General features: G+C 48.5%; 1 protein-coding gene across 1 annotated transcript; it reads right to left on the bottom strand.

Moving 5' to 3' along the window:
• Window positions 1-1,009: 1,009 nt before the first annotated feature.
• Window positions 1,010-14,744, bottom strand: B4GALT1 (beta-1,4-galactosyltransferase 1; the record flags this gene model as incomplete). The annotated part of the gene is made up of 5 exons (XM_026866488.1): window positions 1,010-3,121; window positions 3,792-3,896; window positions 5,446-5,568; window positions 6,967-7,154; window positions 14,493-14,744. Coding segments are annotated over 5 exons (804 nt in total), but the record flags the coding sequence as incomplete, so codon positions are not given.
• Between the last annotated feature and the right edge of the window lie 7,890 nt (window positions 14,745-22,634).

Below are 22,634 nucleotides of genomic sequence, written 5' to 3'. Positions count from 1 at the left end.
AGGGAAAAGCTGCATGCCAGGACCCTCCCTCATCCTAACAAGCAAGATAATCCCAAAGAAACCAAGCATTAGCATTTCCTTTGCAGCTATTTGTTCTGGGTTTCAACTGTTACACATGGTATCACTTTGAGTGTTGCTACCACTACTGGAGAAGAAAAAAAAACACCACCCACCACAGGTCATGGCCAGAATCCATTTCTGTGCAACATGAGCATTTGTAGAAAAGCACCCTGAAAATCCCAGGGACATTTCATGGCCAGGTTGAGTCAAGAGCATTTTTGTGAGTTTGAGCAATACAGTTTACACAGGGACAATGAGATCTGGAAATCATGGGTCAGCACCCTAGCAATGAAAGGCAGCTTCGTCTTTTAGATGGCTTGTGGCTTTAGCATAAGAGAAACCAAGCAACAGTTTCTTGCACCGCTAGTCTCTCTGCTGAAAATAGTTTTCAGGTTTCCTGGTTTTCCAGTTTCCATTGCTCCCCTCTTTCAAGGCACATATATAGAGACCTTTGACTGTAACAGTCAGAAGTAAGTGCTCAGACCACTTCCATGATATTCAATTACAGTATACAGTGAAACAAGTTGCTACACTACTTTTTTCTAATCTTTAGAGAATCCTAAGGCAAGGAAACCCCTCTGCCAAAACCAACTCAATTACAACAGGTAGCCCCCCCTTGCATAGCCTGTTAGCAGACAGACACCACTACAGCTGAAGGTCCTAACTCTTCAATCTACAGAAGGCTCAGCCCAAAACTGAGGTCCTCTCTGCAGAGACCTGGGATTTTCAGTGGAGCCTCAATGGGTTTCGGTGCTGATCTGCCACCCGTGGGAGTGGGGCCCTGTTTCTAAGGCACCTTTGAAAAAATAAAAATTTAAGTCCTTGCCTATGTCTCATTACTGGTGCAGACCACAGCTACATTGATGTTTTACAGGTAGACATTTGACCTGATTTCTGTAACACATCCTCTTCTTTTACCCAGCAAAAGCTGGAGCATGACCTAACAAAATTAAATGCAATGATAAGCACAAGAGACCAGCTCTTAAACACGACTACTTCCTTGTGCTTTGCTCCTGCTCCACGAAAGCCCACCTTTGCTCAGCTCCCAGCATGATGCAGCAAATGTGGCCAGGAACAGCTTTTAAGCTAAGAGTGTGAACACCTTTTCAAAGTGAGACTGAAAAGGCAGCTATTTGTCTCCCCAGTAATTAAAGTCTCTGTGCATACTTTGAGCCACCTCTGGCCTAAGAGGAAACACACTGTCCCCTAGCCCCTGCAGGATCCCACCCCTGCAGTGCAAGGGTTCAGCAAAACCTTCAGGTCTCAACAACAACAACAAACAACAAAAAAAGGAAGAAAAAAGAAAAGAAAAAAAAGAGGCAGTGCTGAAGATGATCCCCAATACAACAAGCGTCCCTGATTTTAACAGCCTTCAGCACAGGCCAAGGAAGTGCAAATTTCTGTGGTCAGAGCTGGTGGGAAAGTACTCACCAGAAGGAAGTCAGTTCTCAGTTCTGGCTGAGAGCTTTAAATCACTTAAACCAACTCCAAGGGTGGCAGTGCCTGAGGCTTTCATACGGTCACGGGAAGGAAAAGCAGGGTGTCTGTACAGGTGGTGCCCTGATGTACTGACAAAAAGTAGTACTCCAAAACACGCATGTTCCTCAAAGCCTGAAAAAATCAGAAGGGAATTTCCCAATAGAGGACACACATTGCAACAGGCTTTAGGCAAAGAAAAATCGGTTGGATGTCAGCCCTGCTGTGAGTGTCTCAGCACCGCAGGAGATTTCATGGACAAATAGCAGAGCAAATATAATACATGGCTTCTATATAATGACGCACATAAAAAGCCTACTAGTCTTAAGATAAAAGAGGCCTTGAATCATTTCCTATTATGCTGCACCCTAGTTTAATCTAGTATTAAATATACTGCTTATAATATAAAAATTACTTTTAAAAGTTATTAAAATGTTACAACAATAACAAAAGTAATAAGTGAATTCAAGTTTTATGCATGACCTTACAATAAAAATTTTGGGTTTAGGAAGCTTCAGACAGTGTTTAAATAGTGTGGTAACTTTCAACCACTGTTAACAAGTGTCAGCAAATTTTACGGCCATAATTTCATCACACAATTAAATTAATTCATCTTTATTTCAGGGAAAAACCCATACCCCCCCCAAAACCCAGGTATTGTTGTGCTGAGGCAAAAAGTCACTATCACATCCAGAAATAAGGTTATCTGAAGCCAGCGGTTTCTGCAGATGCCATCTATGTATCTCCCACCCTATGCAGAGAGCTCACTGGAAAGTTCTGGCAAGCTCTGGCTCAACTCACTCAAAGTCTCCTTTGAGACTAAAAGAAATAATTACATTCATTGAATCCAGACTTGGGATGTTCAGCATATGCTCTGCACACAGAGAAGATGTTTGTTTTGGTCACTATGAGAAAAAAAATATATGATATTGTCTCCATTAAAAAAAAAATCACATCCAAAGCATAAACTTGTACAATTTTAGCAGCATTTTACAGTCCTTCATAAAGTAAAACTAGGAATTAATTAAGAGGAATGTTTTCATCCACCTCATTTAAAATACCACCAAGTATAATGGGCAGTAATTGCTGATGCATCACAGTTGTAATCAGTAAAATTTGGGTCTAGCAATCAACTCAACGTGGAGAGCAATGCAGCAAATAGATCAGATTCAACATTTTCTGGCAAAGTAAATATTTACAACTCTTATGTACAGCTTCTGGACTTACAAAACAATGGAGAGCTAGAAAGTTGTGTAAAGTCAAGTCTGGAATTTAAAAAAGAAAAAAAGCACTTGCCCAACCAATTTGGAGACGCTTTGGCATACCAAAAGAGGCCTTTTTTTTTTTTTTTCTCCTCATTGCAAATGTTATGAAACCAGCAGACAGAAAGCATCAATGAGGCCAGATGTCCTGGGCAACACAGGCAAGGTCTCTCTTGTGTCTGTGATGTTAGCTATTTGGTGAGCCAATGTCCACTGTGATCTTTGTATACAGAGGGTACTTGTCAGTTCTTAACACCTTGTAGGATAGTGTATTTAAGCCGTCAGAGCTCATTGTCTCCCGTGTGTGAGCAATTCGGTCAAACCTGCAGAAGTGGAGAAAAAAAATCCACAAAGAAGGAAGTGTGGGGGAGAGAGAAAGAGAAGAGAGAGGGGAGGGAGGGAGAGAGAGAGAGAGGGGAGGGGGAGAGAGAGAGAGAGAGGGGAGGGAGAGAGAGAATGTTTAAACAACCCGAACTTCACATGACACTTACACTTCTCAGGCAGCACCTCCGGTGTTTTAAGAACAACCTGAGTATCAGTACAGGTCCCATGAACTCCCAGATTTGGCCAGCCTAAGCAGTGGGCAAAGACATCCCTACAGGGTCAAATTTTAGCCAGGAAAAAGCAGCCAAACTTTTAAATCATGCAGGTCTGTTTCCAGCTCTGAATTAAGAGTACAGGTTTTATATGCTAAAGACAAGCTGGAAACAATTGGTTGGAGCTTAATTTGATCTGTTTAAGGACAAGGGGAAAAAAAACCCAACAACTGAGAAGCATTCATGCCATAGAGAAATCTTGCGGAAAAGATCTGTAATAAGGTAATAAACTGGTGAGGGAAAGGGGGCACCTTATGGTGCAGGGAACAGAGAGCTCAGCAAGGCAGCAGATGGCTGCAGGCTTTCTGCAGTGGGGATTTTTGCATGCCAAGGAGAAAGCCAAACAGCAAGGGTGGGAGGCACCCCTTGAATATGCTGCAGGACAGGGGAGACACACCTCTCGGGGTTGGGTTCGTTCTTCCGGTCCCGGGAATGCCGAATCATTCTGCACTTGCCAATGACAGCATCCGGACGTGATATCCCCATGCCTTTAAACACCAGCCTGTAAAAAAGAAATACATTAAACACCCATGACAGGCAACAGATGTGGGATGTTCTGCCACACCTTCCACAAGTAACCACTGGTTTCGCCTGTTGTTTTAAGGGGGGTGTTGGGTTCGTTTTGGGTTTTTTTTTGAGAATGTCACTAGTGCAACTGCAGACTTGCTAACACCAAAAGGGGGGAAAGTGAGTCCCTTTCCACATGGGCACATCAGCGTGGGGAAAGACACGTTCCTCTACCAACACCAAGGATCTGCTAATTCACTGCACCCTTGACAGCTCCTCCAACGCCCAACACCTTGCTCCAGGCTGTAGACTGGAATTTGAATGGGAGGCATCTAATTTTTAACCCATCTGGAAATGAGCCATAAAAGCATTAATTTTTCAGAATATGAAAGCTGCAGTGCTTGTAGAAACTGAAGTGAATGGTGGTGAAGTAGCACGGTGGGGACACATGGTCAGAGCCACAACGGTCCCAGCTGCAACCCACCAGGTGAGGGGCAGCATGTCTGTCTTTGTGTGCTCCCTGCAAGGCACCTGCAGTTCATAGACGCAGATGCTGGAAAAGTACCTAATTTCTTCCTCTTTTTGCCTCCCTTTTCATTTCTATGTAGCATCTTCTGCTCCTCAAAACCCAAGTGCCCGAAAAAGGAAGGACTACCACCTTGCTCTGAATGCCCTGCTCCACTGGAAGATTGCCCCTTGCTTGGTTTATTAAACAGAAATGCTGAACCTCAGGAACATACAAGCAGTTTTAGGAAAAAAGAAAACAGATGGGAAAACCTAGAGAAAAGACCATGCAGAGTGGGGTTCTGCCATTTAGAAACACTGAAGAGGGCTTCCCAAATCTGAGCAACCCATGGTGATTTCTCATAGCGACTGCCCTGGGGGTGTGAATCCATGATGTAGCACAACCCCACATCTGTGCTCTGAGCTGGTCCTCAGTCGGGGGGTGGTCCAAGCCTGCCCTGTTTAACACCCTCCTCCTCTCCTGCAGTTCTGAGCCTTGCTCAGCTCCCTTCTGGGCAGGAAGCAACAGCTCACACTTAGAGCCACTTGCAGTCTAACAAACAAAGCTCTACTACCAGGCTGCAGACCCAGGCGAGCCTCAGGCTGTTTTGGACTAGATGGGTCAAGGTCTTCTCACGCCACTGCATGCCCTGAATACCCTTCCTTCGGACAGTGCTGGGAGAGCGAGAAGCGCATTGCTCCAACCCGTGCACCAGCATGGATGCTTGCAAGACTGTGCAGCAAATGAACTGTGAGTGTGTGGGGCACGAATGGGATTTTTCCAGCCAAACCCACTACCCAGCACCCCTTGGGAGCTGCAAAATGGGATGCCAGCACGCAGCAGGAACATGCTTTTGCTGAGCCAGCAGGACACATACGCACCACCTCTGTCCCCCACCCTGGGGGGTGAAGGGGAGGCTCTGCTGTTGGAGTGAAAAGAAACCCTGTGCCCCCAGCCCCGCCCCAGGCAAAAGCAGCAGGTCTGTGCTCATCCCCACCCTGGAGGCACTCTGGGTGCCAAGGGGGGTGTATTTATTTACCTGTTATAAATGTCATCATCTTCGCCACCCCAACCCCAGTAATTGTTTGGGAACCCGTTGATCTTTGTGAACTGCTCTTTGCTCAAGGCAGACACACCTCCAAAATACTGATTGTAAGGCAACCTGGAAGAAGAGAGAAAAGGACATTGGAAGAGGAGAGGCACTAGCCAAGGAGCAGCCTGTCCACCCAACAAGGACCTGCCACTGCCCCTTACCCAGGCCACGGCAAGCCAGTGCCCACTGCAAGGCACCTCCCTGCAACAGGGACCAGCACGTGGTTTGGTGCCCTGGCTGAGGCAGTTGGTGGGCTCAGTCTCAAATGCAGCTGGGAAGTATTTTGCAACTAGCAATGGCTGCAGCCTTTCACCAAGATGTACACTGTCCTCAAAAGACAGTCTGGTTAGATGCACATCATCTTGCCAAAGGACCGGTGAGATGCATGCCCTGGGAACAGCAAGAGCTCAGCAAAGCACTGGAGGTGCCTCAAAACCCTCCCTTTCTGCAGCTCCACTGTTCGCCTCCATGCTCCCAGTGCCCCAAAGGAAAGCTCACAGCCCAAAACTGAGCCAGCAGCATGACCTTGCATGCACAAAGGCAACCAGCTCCTACTTCAAACAGGGAACAATTCACCAGGGGATTGGAGACAGACAAAATTCAGATCCACAGCACAAGGAGAGGGCCCATGCAGGGATCACCAGGACCTACAGCAGACCTCTGCTTCCACAAACAGAAGAAACCGCTTGGGTCTGCATTTCTGCTCTAAGCTTCACCCAGCTGCAAGAAAAAACTGCAGCTGCTGCAGTGCCAGTGCCAATCCTGCTCCGAGCAGAGCTTGTGTCTAGACTGGAGACACCCAGGGGTCCTGCCATCAACATCACTACTGTATCTTTAGAACTACTGGTCACCATGGGGTCATGACTGGTTTTCACTTTATAGACGAGCTTTTAAGCTCCCCCTTGGGGATTTAGGCTAGGGGAAAAAAAAAAAAAAAAAAAAAGATGTATGCTGAAAGGCATTTAGGTTTGTGTTGCCCTCAGATACCAGTGCAGGGGTCCCTCGTTGGCTCAAAACTGAACAGCTAAAAATATTTCATTTTGCTCTTAAAATAGTGTCTGATGCAGTCTTTTTAAAGCTGCACATAATTCTCACTGTGTGAATGTCTCACTTTTCAGACTGGGTGGAAACACTAGCTGACTTCCAGCTTCCAGCCTGAAACACAAGAAGGGATACATGGGCATCTGCAAAACTACAGGCTCTTAGTTTTTCCTCACCCTATGTTTCACTTTCCAGAAGCTGTGAATTTTAATAAACCTTTCAGATGCGTTTCTCCCCCTTCCTCCCCTCCAGCCGATTCCGCTTGCAGCCACCCGCTCCCTGCAGGGACACACACACCAAAACAGGCTTCTGCCAGAGACATTTTCCCATGCTTTCAATGGTGGGTGGGGATGTCTAATGCTGTGCCTGTCCTGCTAGGCTAATGGCAATATTAGGAACAAAATGCCCCTCCAAAAGGCCTCTCACCGAAATCCAAATTTATCCATGGATACAGAGAGGTGGCGTGGCTGGCTGTAACATTTGTAGATGTTCCTGTCATCCATTGGGATGAGGTCTACGTCACTAAACACAAAGCAATCATAGTCATACTCTTTCAAGGCCTCTGTGAATCCGATATTCAGCAGTTTAGCACGGTTAAATTCTTCTTCTCCATCCTAATTTAAAAACAAATAAAAACAGTTAAGTGACTTAAATTTAACCGTTGACATCAGCAGCTTCTTACCTGTTGCCAGATGCTGGTGTTGCTGCACTAGGCTGGTGTGCCTGCCATGTACTGAGCTTGAGCCCAAGAGCTGCCCATGCAGCACCCATGGGAAATCTGCAATGAGCTCTCCACCCAGACTGCTGCCCGAAAGGATGATGGCATCTGAGCCAGCTGCAAAACACAGGGGCAGCTGAAATGGCTGAGAAAAAGCTGGACCTGGTTCAGCTCCCCTCTCTTGGTGAGAGGCTTCGAGAGGGCAGGTTTGATGGTGAGCAGTCCCCCTGTTTCACAGGCATGTCGGGATTTAATTTTGTGATAAAGTTAACAGACTGCCAGGACAAGCAGCTGGGGCTTCCTGCAGCAGCTGAGAAAAGCAAAGCAAGCTAAGCTTCTCTGGAAGAAGGGACCCTTGCTACAGAGAGAAACCTTGGTGGTGCTTTAGTTTACAGCCAGGACAAGGACCATGGACCAAAACCTTTCCATGGCCAAGATTACAGCACCCTCTTCCTAAACTCTGCCACAACACCGCTGCAGGACTGTGGTGTGGTCTCTGCTGAGCAGCACATGTGAGCACGTGCCAGACCCGATTTGCAAAGCATGGAGTGGCACCAGGAGCTAAGGTCTGCTGCTCACTCCTGCTCCTGCGTCAAGCCCTGGGCAGTCGTGCATGCACAGGAGCAGAATGATCCCCAGGCCATGGCAAGGGTGCTGCTGCTTCGGCACGTGGCTGTCACACACAGCCTTGGTTATGGATGGCAGCCCGGTGAGAGCTGCTTCCTTCAAGGGCTATGGCTCCTGTCCCAGAAGCCACCACCTGCTGCAGTGCACAGCCCCTTCTTTGCAGCTCCTCTGCCAGCCAGAGGACGGCATGACTCACCATCCGTCCCAGGGCAGTCACTGGGAAAAACTAAATCAGGAGGGCTGTCACTGTGATGGGAAGGACCTGAAAAGAGCTGACATGGCAGCAGGGCATGTTAATGCCAAAACAGGTGCAGTTAATGAAATGACCTGCAGAGAACTAGGCAGGATAATCTCTGCTCTCCTTCCTGTGCAACAACGTACACCAGGACAATCAGTTCGGCCTCTCAGGTAGAAATGTTTCAAAAGCACTCCTGGCTCTGAGAACAAGTATAGGCTTGCAAATTGCTTGAGTACTTTCGAAAAACAATATGATCATACCCACAAACCCAAGAATACTGGTGGCTTGAGAGTAAGAATTTTCAATCCAGGATCCAACTATGCAGCAGCAGCTTCAAACCCAAACCCTGTGCAGGGGAACAGAGCAGGCAGAAGGGAACTCACAGGACATTGCTGAAGGAGGCTCAAGTTTTTTGCCAGCCTGGAAACCAAGGCTGCCAAATACTTTCTCTTCTGCTATGATACATCCCATCTTTCCCCCTCCACACCCTCTCAGCAGTGTCAAGCCAAAGGACTCCCACACCATGCAAGCCATCCCCCCACCCTGTGGTACTCACACCCCATGTGGGAGGCGAATCAAGGATGGATAAAATATTGTACCCAAAAAGCAACAGCTTAAAACATCACCTCCTCCCAAATGGCTCTGTCTGGTTAATAAATGATCAGTTTGGAAACTGTTTAATCCAGACTGGTTAATGGACCTGCAGCTGGAGAGCCAATGCAAGTTCTTGAAACAACCACAAATACCTTTCAAATGAAGGTTCTAACATGCAAGTGTCAAACCAAGGTTTTCAAAGGCATTCATCACCTGCCTCCGGCATAAATGACTTCACAGGGAGGAGTGAGCTTTCGTGGAGGAGGATCTGAGCAAATTCTCAGCATCCTCACCCGAAACAAAAGGGTTCACGCAATAATTAAAGTGGTGGGAAGATGATCACCATCATGCATAAGCAAGAGCAGTTAAAACTTGAGGGCAGAAAATGAAGGCAAGTCAAACAAAGAGGCTAGGGAGAGGGAGCAGCTGAAGCTGTGGGGGTAAGAGGGTTTTCTTTCCCAGCAAAAGGGGCTACCCAGCCCTTGCTGCTGAATATTCCTCAGGTCCCACGACACCCAGGCCTGGCTCCATAGTCCCAAGGGGGACTTTTCCCAGTGCAGGTACAATGTGCTCACACCTCAAAGCACCTGCTGGGTCCAGTCTGGAAGAATGTCCTCATTTCACACCCTCTGGCTGCTCTTTTCATAATGAAATTTAAAGGCAATGGGTACTCCACACTGATTTTGTTACCAGTTGAGGCTCAGCCATAATTAATCCACACCACAGGTAGCCTCTAACTCCTTTGCATGACACTTAAGGATTAACAATGCTACAAGGAGCTGTGTTTTTAAAACTGTCCCTGAAAAACCCTGAAGTACAGTGCCATGACCAGACCAAGAGTGTGCAGGACCCGCTCTGCTGCCTCACCCACCAGAACCCATCAGAGCCCATACTGGGGCCCTGTGTGTGGAGAGGGAACTGACAGACGGCAAAACACTTCACATGGGCATTGCTGCTCTCCTCTCAAATGTCCACACAGCTTCACACTGTGCGATCCAAAAGGCTTGGGGTGGGGAGGAAAATCACAACCAAAAAAATAGAACAAAACACCCTCTCCAAGCCATTTTTAGTAACTTTACAGTGAGCAGGTGGCTTATGCAAACCTTGCCACGCTGTTATCAAATTGTCTCCTTTGAGGGCAAGAGGCTGGTTTTCTGTCCCAGGAGGTATGCAGAGGTTTACAGTGTATACTGGAGAAAAAAAAAATACTGAAAAGGGGTTTTGCTTTTTGCAGAAAGCTGTTTCTTTACCTGAGGCAATATGGAAGCACTGGTATGATTGTAGTATCTGAGATTCAGATCTCTCAAAACTCAGAAACATGCTGCAGGCTTCCATCTTTGACTGATCCTCAACTTTTTGAAAGAAAGAAAGAAAAAAAAAAAAAAGGCAAGCAGAGTTGGGAAATTTCCCTTTTGTGCTACTGTCCCTTCCAGGTCAGCACAGGGCATAATACTACAGGTGACCTAAGAGAGAGCAGGTAAAGAAGAACTGAAGAAACCTCCAGACCTTGCCTTTTCTTGGCAACTCCTCATCCCATGGAGGTTCCCTGTTGCTTGCTACAAGGAAATGGATCAGTTTGGACTTGCTTGGACAGAGGTGCATCATCCTGAAGAGCTAGGCAGTGCACAGGAGACTGCTGCTTTGACAATGCAGCCAAGCTCAAGACAAAGCCTCCATGCTTATTTCCTGGGCTTTCAACCAGAAAAGATGTAGTCCAAGCACATTTTTGCTATTTTTTCTTTCCTGACAATTTTTCCCTACTGTGTTCTCATCCTGAAACTTAACCCATGTCAGAGTTCAGTGCTGGTGCCCAGCACCTGTTTCTGGCTCCTGATTTTACTCAGCCTGTCTCTCCCAGCACATCCAAGTCCATCCCCATTTCCTGGTCCACAACAAACTACTGGCTGAAGGGGGACAACCTGCTGCCTCAGACCTGCAGGGCTGGCATGGAGTCCTTCTCACACGTGGAGATGATCAGTCCCAGCAAGAGAACATCCAGGCTTTTTTTCCTTCTCGTCCCTTACCTTTGCTGAATCTGGTTTGTTCAGTCAGACCTATCAAGGGATGCTACCTTTTTTTAGTACGGACAGATAAAATGGGAGTTTTTTGTAACTGTCACTCAAGCTAAAGTGCTTGCAAGCCAGCAAGAACCATCTGTCCCAATTTTGTCCTACCTCCTACTTTCATGTAGGAAGCAGCACTGTGATTCTTTCTGCAGACAGCACACCCATGGCTACATCTCTGTTACCTGGATCCTAAACTCACTGGGTCTCAGGGAGGTAATGGTGAGGATAGGTGTTTCTGGTCAGCTAGAAAAGAACCACCACTCCAATGGGAGGTTACTAGTGAAGTCAAGGATCCGCCAAGACAGCCTGAACCACACACACAAGGTCCAAGTGAAAGTCCATGCTCCAGTGGACTTGAGCAGGTAGAAACAGATTTCCAGGGCCTAACAGAGACACCAGGAGACACTTTGCTGTTTCTCTGTCAGAGGGCGTTTTGAGGCCTCAGCACCATTACATCGGGTAGCAGGAGAGAACAGCAGGGGGAACTTGCCTCCCCCACCACTGCAAGGTTAAGCAGGAGCCAAGCACAATTCCCTCCTTTGCCCACATTCCTGGAGGTCCTGATACCCTCTGCAAAATAACATGAATAAGTGCAATGCCGCAACCACTCTGCACTCACACACACACACACTTCAGAAAACTGCCTACTGAGGACATTGTGGTAACATCAGGGGCCAGTGGAAAATAGTAGAACAGTTGCACGGTTTTCAGCAAATTTGCTTAGATTCCCTTTTCCCAAACATCAGTCAGTCTGGCTGCACAAGCATTTGCACAGACTGAACTGCAGTGAGAAAACTGATTTCTAGACCTGAGTGCCCAGACGGCAATAGTTGAAGAAGCCAGGGAGCATCTGGGTAATAGCGGGAGCAAATGAGGCTGAGGGAGATGCCACAAATCCACTGCTGCCTTCTCATTTTCTGAAGTCAAGCTTGCAGGGCATCAAATGGGAGCTACAATAAGTGTGCCCAGCCATGTGGCCTCATCTCAGATTTATCTGAAAGATCCTACAACTGCTACTCCATGTGTGAGGTTTGGGTTTTGCTGTGGGTGGAGTGTGGAAGGTGAAGTGTATTTTTTCCACTGGCTCCTGTTACACACCAGACATTTTACAAACATCATCCCCCTGACTTCAGCCAAGTCCTAACTGAGGCATTCAGGCATGCAAGAACAGCATGGTGGGACAAAATGAACTGGCGACGGAAACATATTGCGCTGAAAGGAAGAAGTTTGACATTACCAGTGCAGCAGTAGCAGGGCTCAGAGCTCCTCTTTCTTTCTATGAGATGCAGAGCACAGAAGAGCACGTAGGCAGCGTGTAAGAACCAGATCACACAGTAATTCTCCTTGCTTCAGTGACTGCTTTGATATAGACAGGATTAACAAGTAAAGGTAATATTTCCCCACTAGAAGGAAAAAATAAAATAAAAAAAAAAAAAGAGGGCAGATGCAAAGGGAAGGACAGACAAGAAAAAGAGAAAAGCAATTGTCAAGACAGCAGAGAAATAAGACCATATTCCTACTGTACTTCTGGCAGAATTAATACATTTTCTGCAACTCTCTCTATTCAGTGTTCCCACTCACCCTTAAGAGATGCATCCAGTGGGTTTACTACCACTGATCACTCTGCGTCTTCCAGACACAGCTTGTTAGAGTCACGCAGAAGGAGTATGTTTATTTTACAAATCAAGTAGTTTTACTTGCTAACCTACATCTGACTGCTGGATGTGTCCAGGACATATATACCCTCTGTACTGCATGTCACTCCTGCTCCAACTTTGCTCAACAGATGTGTCTGAAAAAAACCACCTGCTTCAATCATTTTTGCGAGAGTTAACTTCAGAGCACACAGACAGCCCCACAGCCCTAGTGCTGGAGGACAGAACCAGAGAAGAGGAGGAGCCAGCAATGCAGGGCAATACAAGCCAGCACGCACCACTGCAGCAGCAGGAACTCCAACCAGGCTTCGGACACTGCCCATCTTTATGGATGCCAATGCAGCTCCATGTGATGGGGACCCTCGCTTTCCCTACCCTTGAACACCACTGATGGGGAAACATCAGCACTGCCAGCTCTTTACAATGGAGACAGCCACTCACCCACGAGTGGTGCACCCCCAGAACACAGGCAGGCAGCTTTCCCTGGTCCTCTGCAGAGGCAACCGGTGTGCTATGCCTGGTCAGGAAAGCAGCAGTTCCCGCCACAGGACCACTGCTAGAAGCCACATTGCACCCTCACTTCCAAGCCACACTCAGAAAAGGGCGGCATGCTGCCCCGCCACCTTCACCCACCTGCATCCCAGTGACCAGTGGGGACCATGGCTTAAGCGACCTTGTGGCACCAGTAACTTGCACAGGCAAATGCCTCACATGAAGGGAAATGCAATCTGAAGGATGAAGGGCTGGGGCTAGCCACCATTGCTGGACTGCAGAGGCATCAGCTGTTCTTAGCATTACACAAGAAGGGTCTCCTTACAGGGCTTAATTTTAGGGCACAGGCTGCCAGTCCACATGCTGCGGAAATACCTTGTGCCCTCAGCAGCAACATGGCCACCAGGCCACAAGCACAGTCAGAGCATCTTGGCTGTTGTGCTGGGGAACTACTGCTAATTTCCCACAAATCCCTTTTGCTGAGATCACTGGCACCCTGGAAATGAGCAAAGCAAGAGAAATAGTAGTAACAGAGTACTGGTTTTCTCTCTAGAAAAAGGTCTTCCCTTACTTTTAATTCTGTGAAGAAATTTATTGCTTGGGAGACCATTTTAAATATTTATGGTGTTTGATATGCCCAAACACACCAGCTGATCTGCAAATTTAAGGTGGTACATTTAAAGCAGCATGTTATTTAATCTCAGTTTTTACAGAGCTGAGAAAACAGGATATAAATGTATATTCAAGAGAGAAACTGCACTGTGAGATTGTTTAGCTGCTGGTCTCTGCTAGGGCTCTCAGAACTGCATCTGCCCTTTCACGCTGCAGCCCATGCAAATGCCTACACATTTTAAGCTTTTCCAAGTGTGAACAACACTCACTTATTTAACAACCATTATGGTATTAATTAAGACAGCTTGTTTGGAATGCAACATGCCTTTTTTTTTTTTTTTTTTTTTTTAGGCCATTGGATATTAAGGAAAAAAAAAAACCACCACACACCCCTATCACTACTTGTTTCTGTTCTACTACCTTAAAAGAGTAACTCACCTGTTCCAATGCCAGAGCTTTGCTTTCTCTGTACTGACACTTTGTGCACTGTTACACTAACATAAACAAAAGTTGCTTGAGAAAGTAAGTGAAATCCTGTGGCTTTATGGCACACTCAGTGCCAGATTAGCCATTAACACTACCATGTCACCTTAAAGATCCCATATGCAATTCCTGCAGCCATTGGGGGAAAAGGAACATTTGGAAAGAGATATCAGATTGGGTTGTGCTATTAGGGATTTCTTCAAGCAGAAGCTCTTTAGAGTGAATTGTGCCTGGCCACAAGAGGGGACCTCAGGTTTTCCATCAAAATCAAAGCAAAATTGCTCATGTTCATTTTCACTTTTCTTTTTTCTGCTATAGTCTTTTTATTTTTTTTTTAAAAAAGGAAGCAACCTTATCCCTGCCTGCCAGCCCACTGCTGTTCAGGATAAAGCAACCACTCCTCTGTTTTAGGGAGCACAAGCACCATTATGAGAGCAGCATAAAGCCCTGTGTCATTAGCATCTTACCTGGTTGATAACATATACACCATAATCTAGTTGCTGCCTTTGGAGAATTGGGTGCAGGTAATAGAGCCAGTACTTCAGATGCTCCTCTCTGTTCCTGAATGGTATGATTATTGCTACTTTCTGAAGTGCTATGCAGTCCTTTGGAGCAAAACGACCTCCTGCTTTGACCTCTGGGTTGATTCTCGCCACTTCTTCCAGGTTCACAGGCTGGGAAAACTCCACACGTAGTGCACCAACTGGAAGAGCAGCACAGCACAAAGTAAGTTAGCATACACAGTCTGTTTCTCTAAGCAAACATCTTTTATGCATATTCGGTTGTTGTTTTGTTTTTTAAAAAGAAAAGTTTTGAGCCAAATAAAATCCTAGAGGTGCATGAAGCTGTTGAAGCTTGGACTAACCATACCCAAAGCAACCGCACAACACCACTCAGAACAAACCCGCAAACGCTGTAGCCTCTTGGTATCAGGCCCCAACTAAGTCGCTAACACGAGATGAATCTTGAAAATCCTCCTATCTGCGTGGCAATCCAAGAGCTATGCTCCCACTGACACATGAGCTATGAAACCAGACTAGAGAATAGTGTAGCCCTCTGTTCTCCCACCCACCTTGCACAGCGCTAGAGTTGAGCACTTCAAAAATAGTCTTGGTCCCCTAATTACTTATGTCAAGGCTAACCACATGCAAAGTGAACAACACCCCCTTTCTTGTTTTTTTCTTATGGATACTTTCAGTGTTCTTCAGGCATGCCCATTATTTATTACAAGTTTTGTATTAGAACAGCTAAAAAAAACACGTCCAGATTTGCATGCAGGTTGGCAATTCCTGCACATGGTTTCGACAGCAGCAAGTTCTGAAACTGCCAAAATAATCTGTGCCAAAACTGATGTGTAAAACTGAGAAGCCCCCCTGGCAGCACAGAGAAGACAGCAGTCTCTGAGCTGCTCAAGGCCAAGCTCAGGGAGAGAGGGCAACAGCAGCCCCGGGCACTGTTAGAGGTGATGAGACCTACTTTGCAAGGCACCCTATATGACTGCTCTTTGCTTGCCATGTCTCCTCTGCCTGGCCATGCCAGCTACCTTACCTTACAGCTGTAGGTGAGTCCTGGGCTGAACAAAGCACCGCTGACCACAGCCTTTTTGTGGATGCCTTCTTTTAACATGCATGCTGGCCCTCCTGCAATATTTGCTTCCAGCTGCTCCAAGCTGCTTCCAGACAAACTGACTGCTACAAAAACCTAACAGGCACAGTAGCTGCCTGCAGCTCTTGTTGCCATGTCCTGCTCCCAGCAATGGTCGCACATGTGTCTCAGAGCTACTGTCTCCTCTCTGCATTTGCTGAGGAGATCCCCAGGCCCACTGGACCGCACACAACAGCATGCACATGCCAATGGTGGGCACACTGCACTTATGGAGCCCCTTGAGAAAGGGTGCAAGTGATTTTTTAGAGCTCTAAAAGGACACAATGAACCTTGTGCATATCCCAACATGGGACTACTAAAAAAGCAGAAATAGTGCTCCTGGCTCGTGACTCATTCACTTGTTATTTAGCTAGAAGAAGCTACTTTAGTTTGCTTGTGCTGCTCCACAAACCTGTGCTCGCTCAGGCTGGAGATGGCAAGGAGACCAGCCAAACAGGCAGACGTGCTCTGTGTACTGCCATAGGCAGTGAGGAAGCTCTAATGCCTGATTGACTGCCTGCACCGCACAAGACAAGACCTTGCAGAAACAGGCATCACAGGCAGGATGTAAAGGAATATGCATTTTGCACACATTAAATGGTCAAGTTTGCATGTTCTCCTCTCACACAAGGAGAAGGCAGCCATTTCTCAGACTCCAGGCACTGGGATCAGTCTGCCCATGCTCTCAGCACTCCCACAGCTCCCAGCTGCATCCTGGACATGTCTGCCCAGATCCACACTCTCTCCACCCCACGGTGCAAGCTGGGTCCTGCAGATGCCTGCCCTGTAGCTGCACAGCCAGGGCTGAAGCATCTTTGGTCGAAAAGCAGCTTGAAGGGAGAGCTCAGAGGACATTCAGCAGTGGGAGGAAGAAGCAATAATGGGAGGAACTGGGGCAGGAAGGAACATCCAGTGGCATGACCGGGACCGGGGCTTAGTGGGGTCAGGATCAGGGGCCCGGCACAGCTGCCCCCATGCCAGTGGGACAGGCGGGGGGCAGGTGCCTGAGCAGTGAGGCCAGTGAGGGTGGTAAGGGGAAAGAGTGCATAGCTTCCTCTGAATTTGGGTACCACTGTCATTGGTAGTGGGTGCTCTCTCAGAACAGTCCTGGCCTCAACCCACCTCCACGCCTGCATCCCCCTGCCCATCACTCTGTCCCCCCAGTGTCACCCCCATTAGGAGACCAGCACTGACAGTAAGGATGATGTTACACTTCCGCGTGTTTAAAACAGCAAAGGACATTGCACTGGGCACAGTTCACCTAACCATGGCCAGCAAATGGAAATTACGCCAGGCATCTGTGCCCAGGGATGCCATTTTCCTGCCTTGATGGGACCTCACAGCCAGCAGCGGGACCAGCGCGGCGGGAGGAAGCAGCAGGGCGGAAGCAGCACATCCCCTCCATGGGGCCCTGCCAGCACAGCCGCTCTCAGGCACCGGGCGGCTGCTGTCCCACCGAGCAAGCCCCTTCCTGCCGGCCGGGGCTGCGCTCTCTGCTCCTAGTTGCTGCTACTGAGAAACAACGTCAAGCACCCTCAGGCTGGGGGATGCTTTCTGGTTTAACGAACAAAGGATCTTTTAATGTCTTGCACTCACACAGCGTAAGGGAGGAGGAAATGAAAGTGCCGTTTAGGCGAATTTACAGGGGAAATCTGCCGCTGGCGGCTTCTGAGCTCCAGCTGGGCAAGGACAGCCACAAGTGTTTGGACACTGTAAGCAGGGCTTTTTGCAGGCTGGCACCTGCCAGACCCCAAGGCCAAAAGAGGACTGCTCATCCTTCCAGCACTTGCTCTTGTTTGTTTCAGCCGCCTGAAGACATCGGCAAGGAAAAGATGGGAGAGGTAAACACATTCATGATAAAAAAACATTTGCGGAAGACAGAGATTTAACAGCTTCAGAATCTTGAAGAACACTAGTGAGAAACTACCTGTACTGCTACAACCTCCATCTAATCATATCAGTTAAAGGCAGCACACCTTCTTGCAAATGCTGCCTGGATGGATGCAGCCAACCTGAGGGTCAGTGAGGAGGTACCCCAGGCATCAGCGCCATACATGTACAACAAGGCAGCCCCTTCTGAGACAACCTTGATGCAAATCACGCAGTTAATATACTCAATGGTTTCAGTAAGAATACAAAAATGTATAAAACCTGAATAGGCCGTTTTAAAATACAGAATGGCTAAAACAAACTAGACCTCATAAAGCCATGTGGCTGACAAAAGGCAACAGCAACATACCACCTGCTGCAAATCAATGCTTTCAGTTCACTTCCCAAGCAGGTCAGGGCTAAAGCCAAATCTGCAAACACAGGCTTTCGAACTGGTGACCAGAGCCACAGTTCCAGTTGCTAACTCTAAACCCTTTTGACCAACATTTGACTACCTGGATAGCAAGCAGCCCCAAGGCCATAGTCTCCCAAGGATGACGACTCAGGACATGATGTGCTGATGCCAAGAAAGTGTGTGAAGTTTGCTGTGAGTGCTGTCCCACTGGCCAAAGCTGTATAACTATTTGTCTTTACTAGGTAAACTTTCCAGCCTGATTCACTCCATCTCAATCTTTTCTGCTCCATTCAATGTGACTGCCTGACATAGGAGCCACTGTATATTGAGCCCCTACTAAAAACAGGCTGGCATGATAGAGCTATGTGGACTTGCAATTCTGACCACCCATCAGCCCCAGATTTGTAGGCAGACAATTTCTGGGTTCAGAGTTACAAAGCTCCAGCAGAGAAGCTTCACAAGCCTTCACCATATGTTTTAGCAAAAGAAAACCTTGGAAACACGAATAAGCAACTGCCGGAAGCTTGCAAAAGACACAAAAGCACGGCATCACATCCAAACACTTCAGAGATTGTAAAAGGAAGTTTTAGCTGGCAGTGGTAGGGTAAGAGAGAGAGAGACACCAAAGAAAAAAAAAAACAAAAAAGCCAACCCCTGCCAGCCCCCATCTCTGACATCAGAAGCACTTCTGCTCAAAGGGAAGGTGCACAGGAAAGGCGCTGTGCCAGCACAGATGCTCGTGGGCCGCCATGAAGCACACAAACAGGAAGCAGCTTCTCACATAAAGCAAAAGGTGAGACTTGCAAAAAGCCAGAGGCAGCGCAGCACTCAAGCCTCAGGAACCCAGCCCACAGCCCTGGTGATCTTCTCACACCTCCCGCTTCCCAACTGCCACGCTAAGGCTGCCAGCACACGTCCTCCCCAGCACTCATTCTGGTGTCCCAAATGCACAAAAAGCCCAGAATCCACTCAGCCTGATGATATAATTAATCTAGAGGCTGCTCCAGCCTCCCTGGGCCACAGATACTACAACTGTTGGGAAAACTCAGCAATGCACCACAGAGCTAGAACCATACTCTTGCATGCCCAGGGCGCCTGCGAACAGGATGGTGCCACGCTCCATGCAAGAAGGTAGTAGCGGGTGATACAACACAGGGCAGCAGCCACGAAAGGCAGCCCCAGAGTTTCAGATGGGATAAGAAGGTGGGGGGGGCTATTACCCAGGAGGGCAGTGCAGCCCCAGTAGGAGGAGATGAGAAGGAGGGCAGCTGGGCTCATGGGCAGGTTTGAAGAGGTGAACCAGCAGACTGAATTGCCCTCCCAAGCACTTCACAGGGAAAAATGGCAAAAATCACCTGCACCCTTTGATCTGGGTGCAAATCTCAGGTTTTTTTATTTAAACTTAGTTTCAATTTAAACTTAGTGAGAATGAAAGCAAAAGCATATAACACGGAAGTTGGAAAAAATGTCTCCCCAAACAGAAGAGAAAAGAACATTTCCATCGTCCTGGCTGAGAGCCGGGCACGGTTCTCTAGCCACCGAGCCATGTGCACACCTGCACTGCCATGCTCAGACAAACCTCATGTGTAAAGAAAGCTGGAAAAGAGAAGCAGAACTCGCAGAAAGAAAAAAAAACAACCTCTCTTTGCAGGGGCCCAGAAGGGAAGGGCTTGTCGGTTGCACCAAAGTCTGACTGGGAAAACCAAAACCAGCTCCACCCCAGAGAACTCGAGGGCAAGTCCCCCCACCGCAGGCTGTGGAGCAGGGGTCTTGCTCCAGCCCCCAGACCCATGTGGCAGCTCCACGGCAGGCAGGTAGCTGCATCCCACGGCTCAGAAAAGCAAGCCTTTCCTATTAAAATCAGCTAAACTTCAGAGCTGTGCCAGCACCTACGCAGGTGGCACCATCCAGGCTTGAACTAGGGTTTAGCCCCATGGTGGGGGGATGGGATCGGTGGAGGGGACAGCCCCAGCACCCCTCGCCCAGCTGGGTCTCCGGACCAGCCCTCTGTCCTGGCATGCGACCCACTGGCCAAAACAGCCACGAGGATGCCTCTGTCTCCTTGCAAACTGGCTGGCAGCTGCTGCCCCTTGCTGCCTGCAGCCCTCATTCTCCCATAAGCGTCTGAAAAAATCGCCAAAGAAATCCTTGGGTCTGGCTAGAAATACGACAGTGAGGGGAAAAAAAAAATCCCTCCTAAAGACTGGGATACATTTTCTTTGGCTGGTCTATGCTAGTGAAGCTGCATCCCCTTACAGATATCAGCTATGCCGACACAAGGCTTGAATCTGCTACACCAGCACATGCCCTGTCTTGGGCAAGCTCACATGGCATCTTGCAACTGTGGACCCCAAAGGGAAACAGGCTGAAAAAAAATGAGGATGCATCACATGCGCTGGCAACACTGGGTCTGCATGATGGCAGGTTTGCACAATTAACTGAGCAACTACAGCCAGAGAAAAATTTCTTACTCCAACCCCAAATGCTGCCTGTTCCAACACAAGGTCTCACACTAGCACACGGTGTCTTAAAAAAAAAAAATTAAAAAGATTTCTTCCACAAGAAGGTAGTTTGGGGAAAGAAGCAAAGTCCTCATCAGTGGCTCAAATCCAGCGCAAGCTCACTGAAGCAGCTTTGAACTGTCTCCCTTTGAGCCAGGCAATCTGCATGCGATTAGCCTTTCTCGCTGCCGCCGCGAAATTAAATTCCAGGCCTTCTAACAGCAAACCCAAAACAAACAAACAGAGAGGCCTGGATCAGAAAAAGGCTGAGCTGCCCCCCGCCATGAACCCCCCAGCCTGCCACGAGATGAGATGGTCAGACAGGAGTTCTCCCTGGCTCAGCAGCATCCCAGGGCTGAGTGGCTCTGCCAGGGGCAGCCCCAAATCGCTCATCAGCCCTCAGATCCCTGCCCCATCCCATCCCACCGATAGCAGCTACACCTGCATCCCAGCGCTGCCCCGGGGCTGGGGCGCGCTCCCCAGATAGCGCGGGTGAGCGCTGGGCGCCAGGTGGAACGGAGGTGAGTCTGTCTGGCCGAAAACGCAGACTGGGCTGGTGCACCCCCGAAAGCACGGGGTGCCATTGGCAGCCGGGGGCGTGGGAGGAGAGAACAGGAGCAGGGCATTGCATGCCTGGGGAAACGGCTGCTGAAACCCCGCTGCCCCCGAGAGCACAGGTTGGCAGAAACCAGTCCATAGAGTCTTTACAGGGCTGTTTCCAGCTTCAGCAAGACACGTTTGCAGGTAAGTGCCCTCAAAGTGAGTCCAGTCACACCTCAGCCTGGGGACCGGCAGTAGGGGAGGTGACAAAAGCAAGCCTCTTTCAGATAAACATCTGCAGGGGCTTGGGGACTGCCCCAAGCTCCTGTAATTCAGCTGCTGCCCAGAGGCAGCTGGAAAGGCTGTTTGCTGTGCCCCAGCATCACTGGGGGCCACAGCCACCACCTGCCCATCTGGAGGTGCTAATCCATGCCTGACTCACCAAACACCTCTCCTTGTAGTCAGGGGCTCTAGGCACTGTTTTGCACAAAGGAAAACACTGTCCTGGTGGGGATGGGCTGAAAGTGAGACCTTCTTCAGCCCAGAGACAGGGCAAGCTGGACACTAACTCTACTCCATCCACATCCCAGAAAATCCCAGATCTTTGGCCCCACCACTGCAGGACTGCTGTGAACTAGCTGGCTCTGTCCACAAAACCTGTGCAACCAAAACCCCTCCTGCCCAGCAGAGAAGGTCGTGCAGGAGGGAGGGAGGGGAGCAGTAGCTGCAGGATGCTGGCTGGGGAGGAGGGTTCACCAGCAAGGAGAATAAGTAAGCGGAGGAGTCTAGCAGCCCAGTGTCTTGGGCTTGCTTGCCAGGCCACAAAAGCCAGAGCACCTCCCTGCTGAGGACTGTGCACCCCCAGCACGCTACCCTTTGTGGGAGAGGGGAGACCTTCACAGTGACAAGGTCCTCCATCTGCTGAGTGAAGTCAGGCTAAGGAGCCCCACTCCAGGGGAGGAAAGTCAAGAACTTAACCAAATTCTCCAAGTGCAGTTTGGGAAGCTGCAAGCATCTGTCTCTTTCCAAACACAAACTTGGCCCAATTTCCAAAGAAACTAGCTGTTGCTTCAGATCAACGCTGGCACAGAAACAAGCATGTTATAAAACACTAGATGCACAAAACAGAAAACTTTCCTTTTCTCCCCAGCACCCCGGTCTGTTGTGCTGTGTCCCTGAAACAGCTGCTCTTGAGGAAGTCAAAGTGTCTTTCTGAGTTAGTCTGCAAGCCCAATTAATAGTCCTTGACCTTCACTCTGACCAAGAGGATGGTAAGGATGCTCTCATCACCAAGTCTACTCCCTGCCTGCCAAGAGAGCCTGTGCTTCAGAGGTACGACGTGCTCCTGACCACACGGGTAGCTGTGGAGCTGTTGGCAGCATTGCCAGGATCGCAAATCTGCTCTCTGCCAAACATCTTAAACATATTCTTTGGAGAAGTTTAACAGTTTCTCAACCTCTCCTTTGAGGCCAAGAAAGCCTAACTGGTCCACGTGTTAGCTCCCCCTCCCCCAGACCTCTCCATACTCTTCTGAGTTTCTGTTTTACTTTTTCGAAACAAGGTAGCAGAGGGACACAGCACGACCCCAGCTTGTGACCATCAGCAAATAATGCCTGTAGCACTCGGATGGGGGGGGGGGG

Source organism: Athene cunicularia (assembly GCF_003259725.1).
Source record: "Athene cunicularia isolate RWA chromosome Z unlocalized genomic scaffold, athCun1 chrZ_part3, whole genome shotgun sequence".
Taxonomy (NCBI): domain Eukaryota; kingdom Metazoa; phylum Chordata; class Aves; order Strigiformes; family Strigidae; genus Athene; species Athene cunicularia.
The sequence above is the reverse complement of the archived record's forward strand: the minus strand, read 5'-3'. Positions and strand labels throughout refer to the sequence as shown.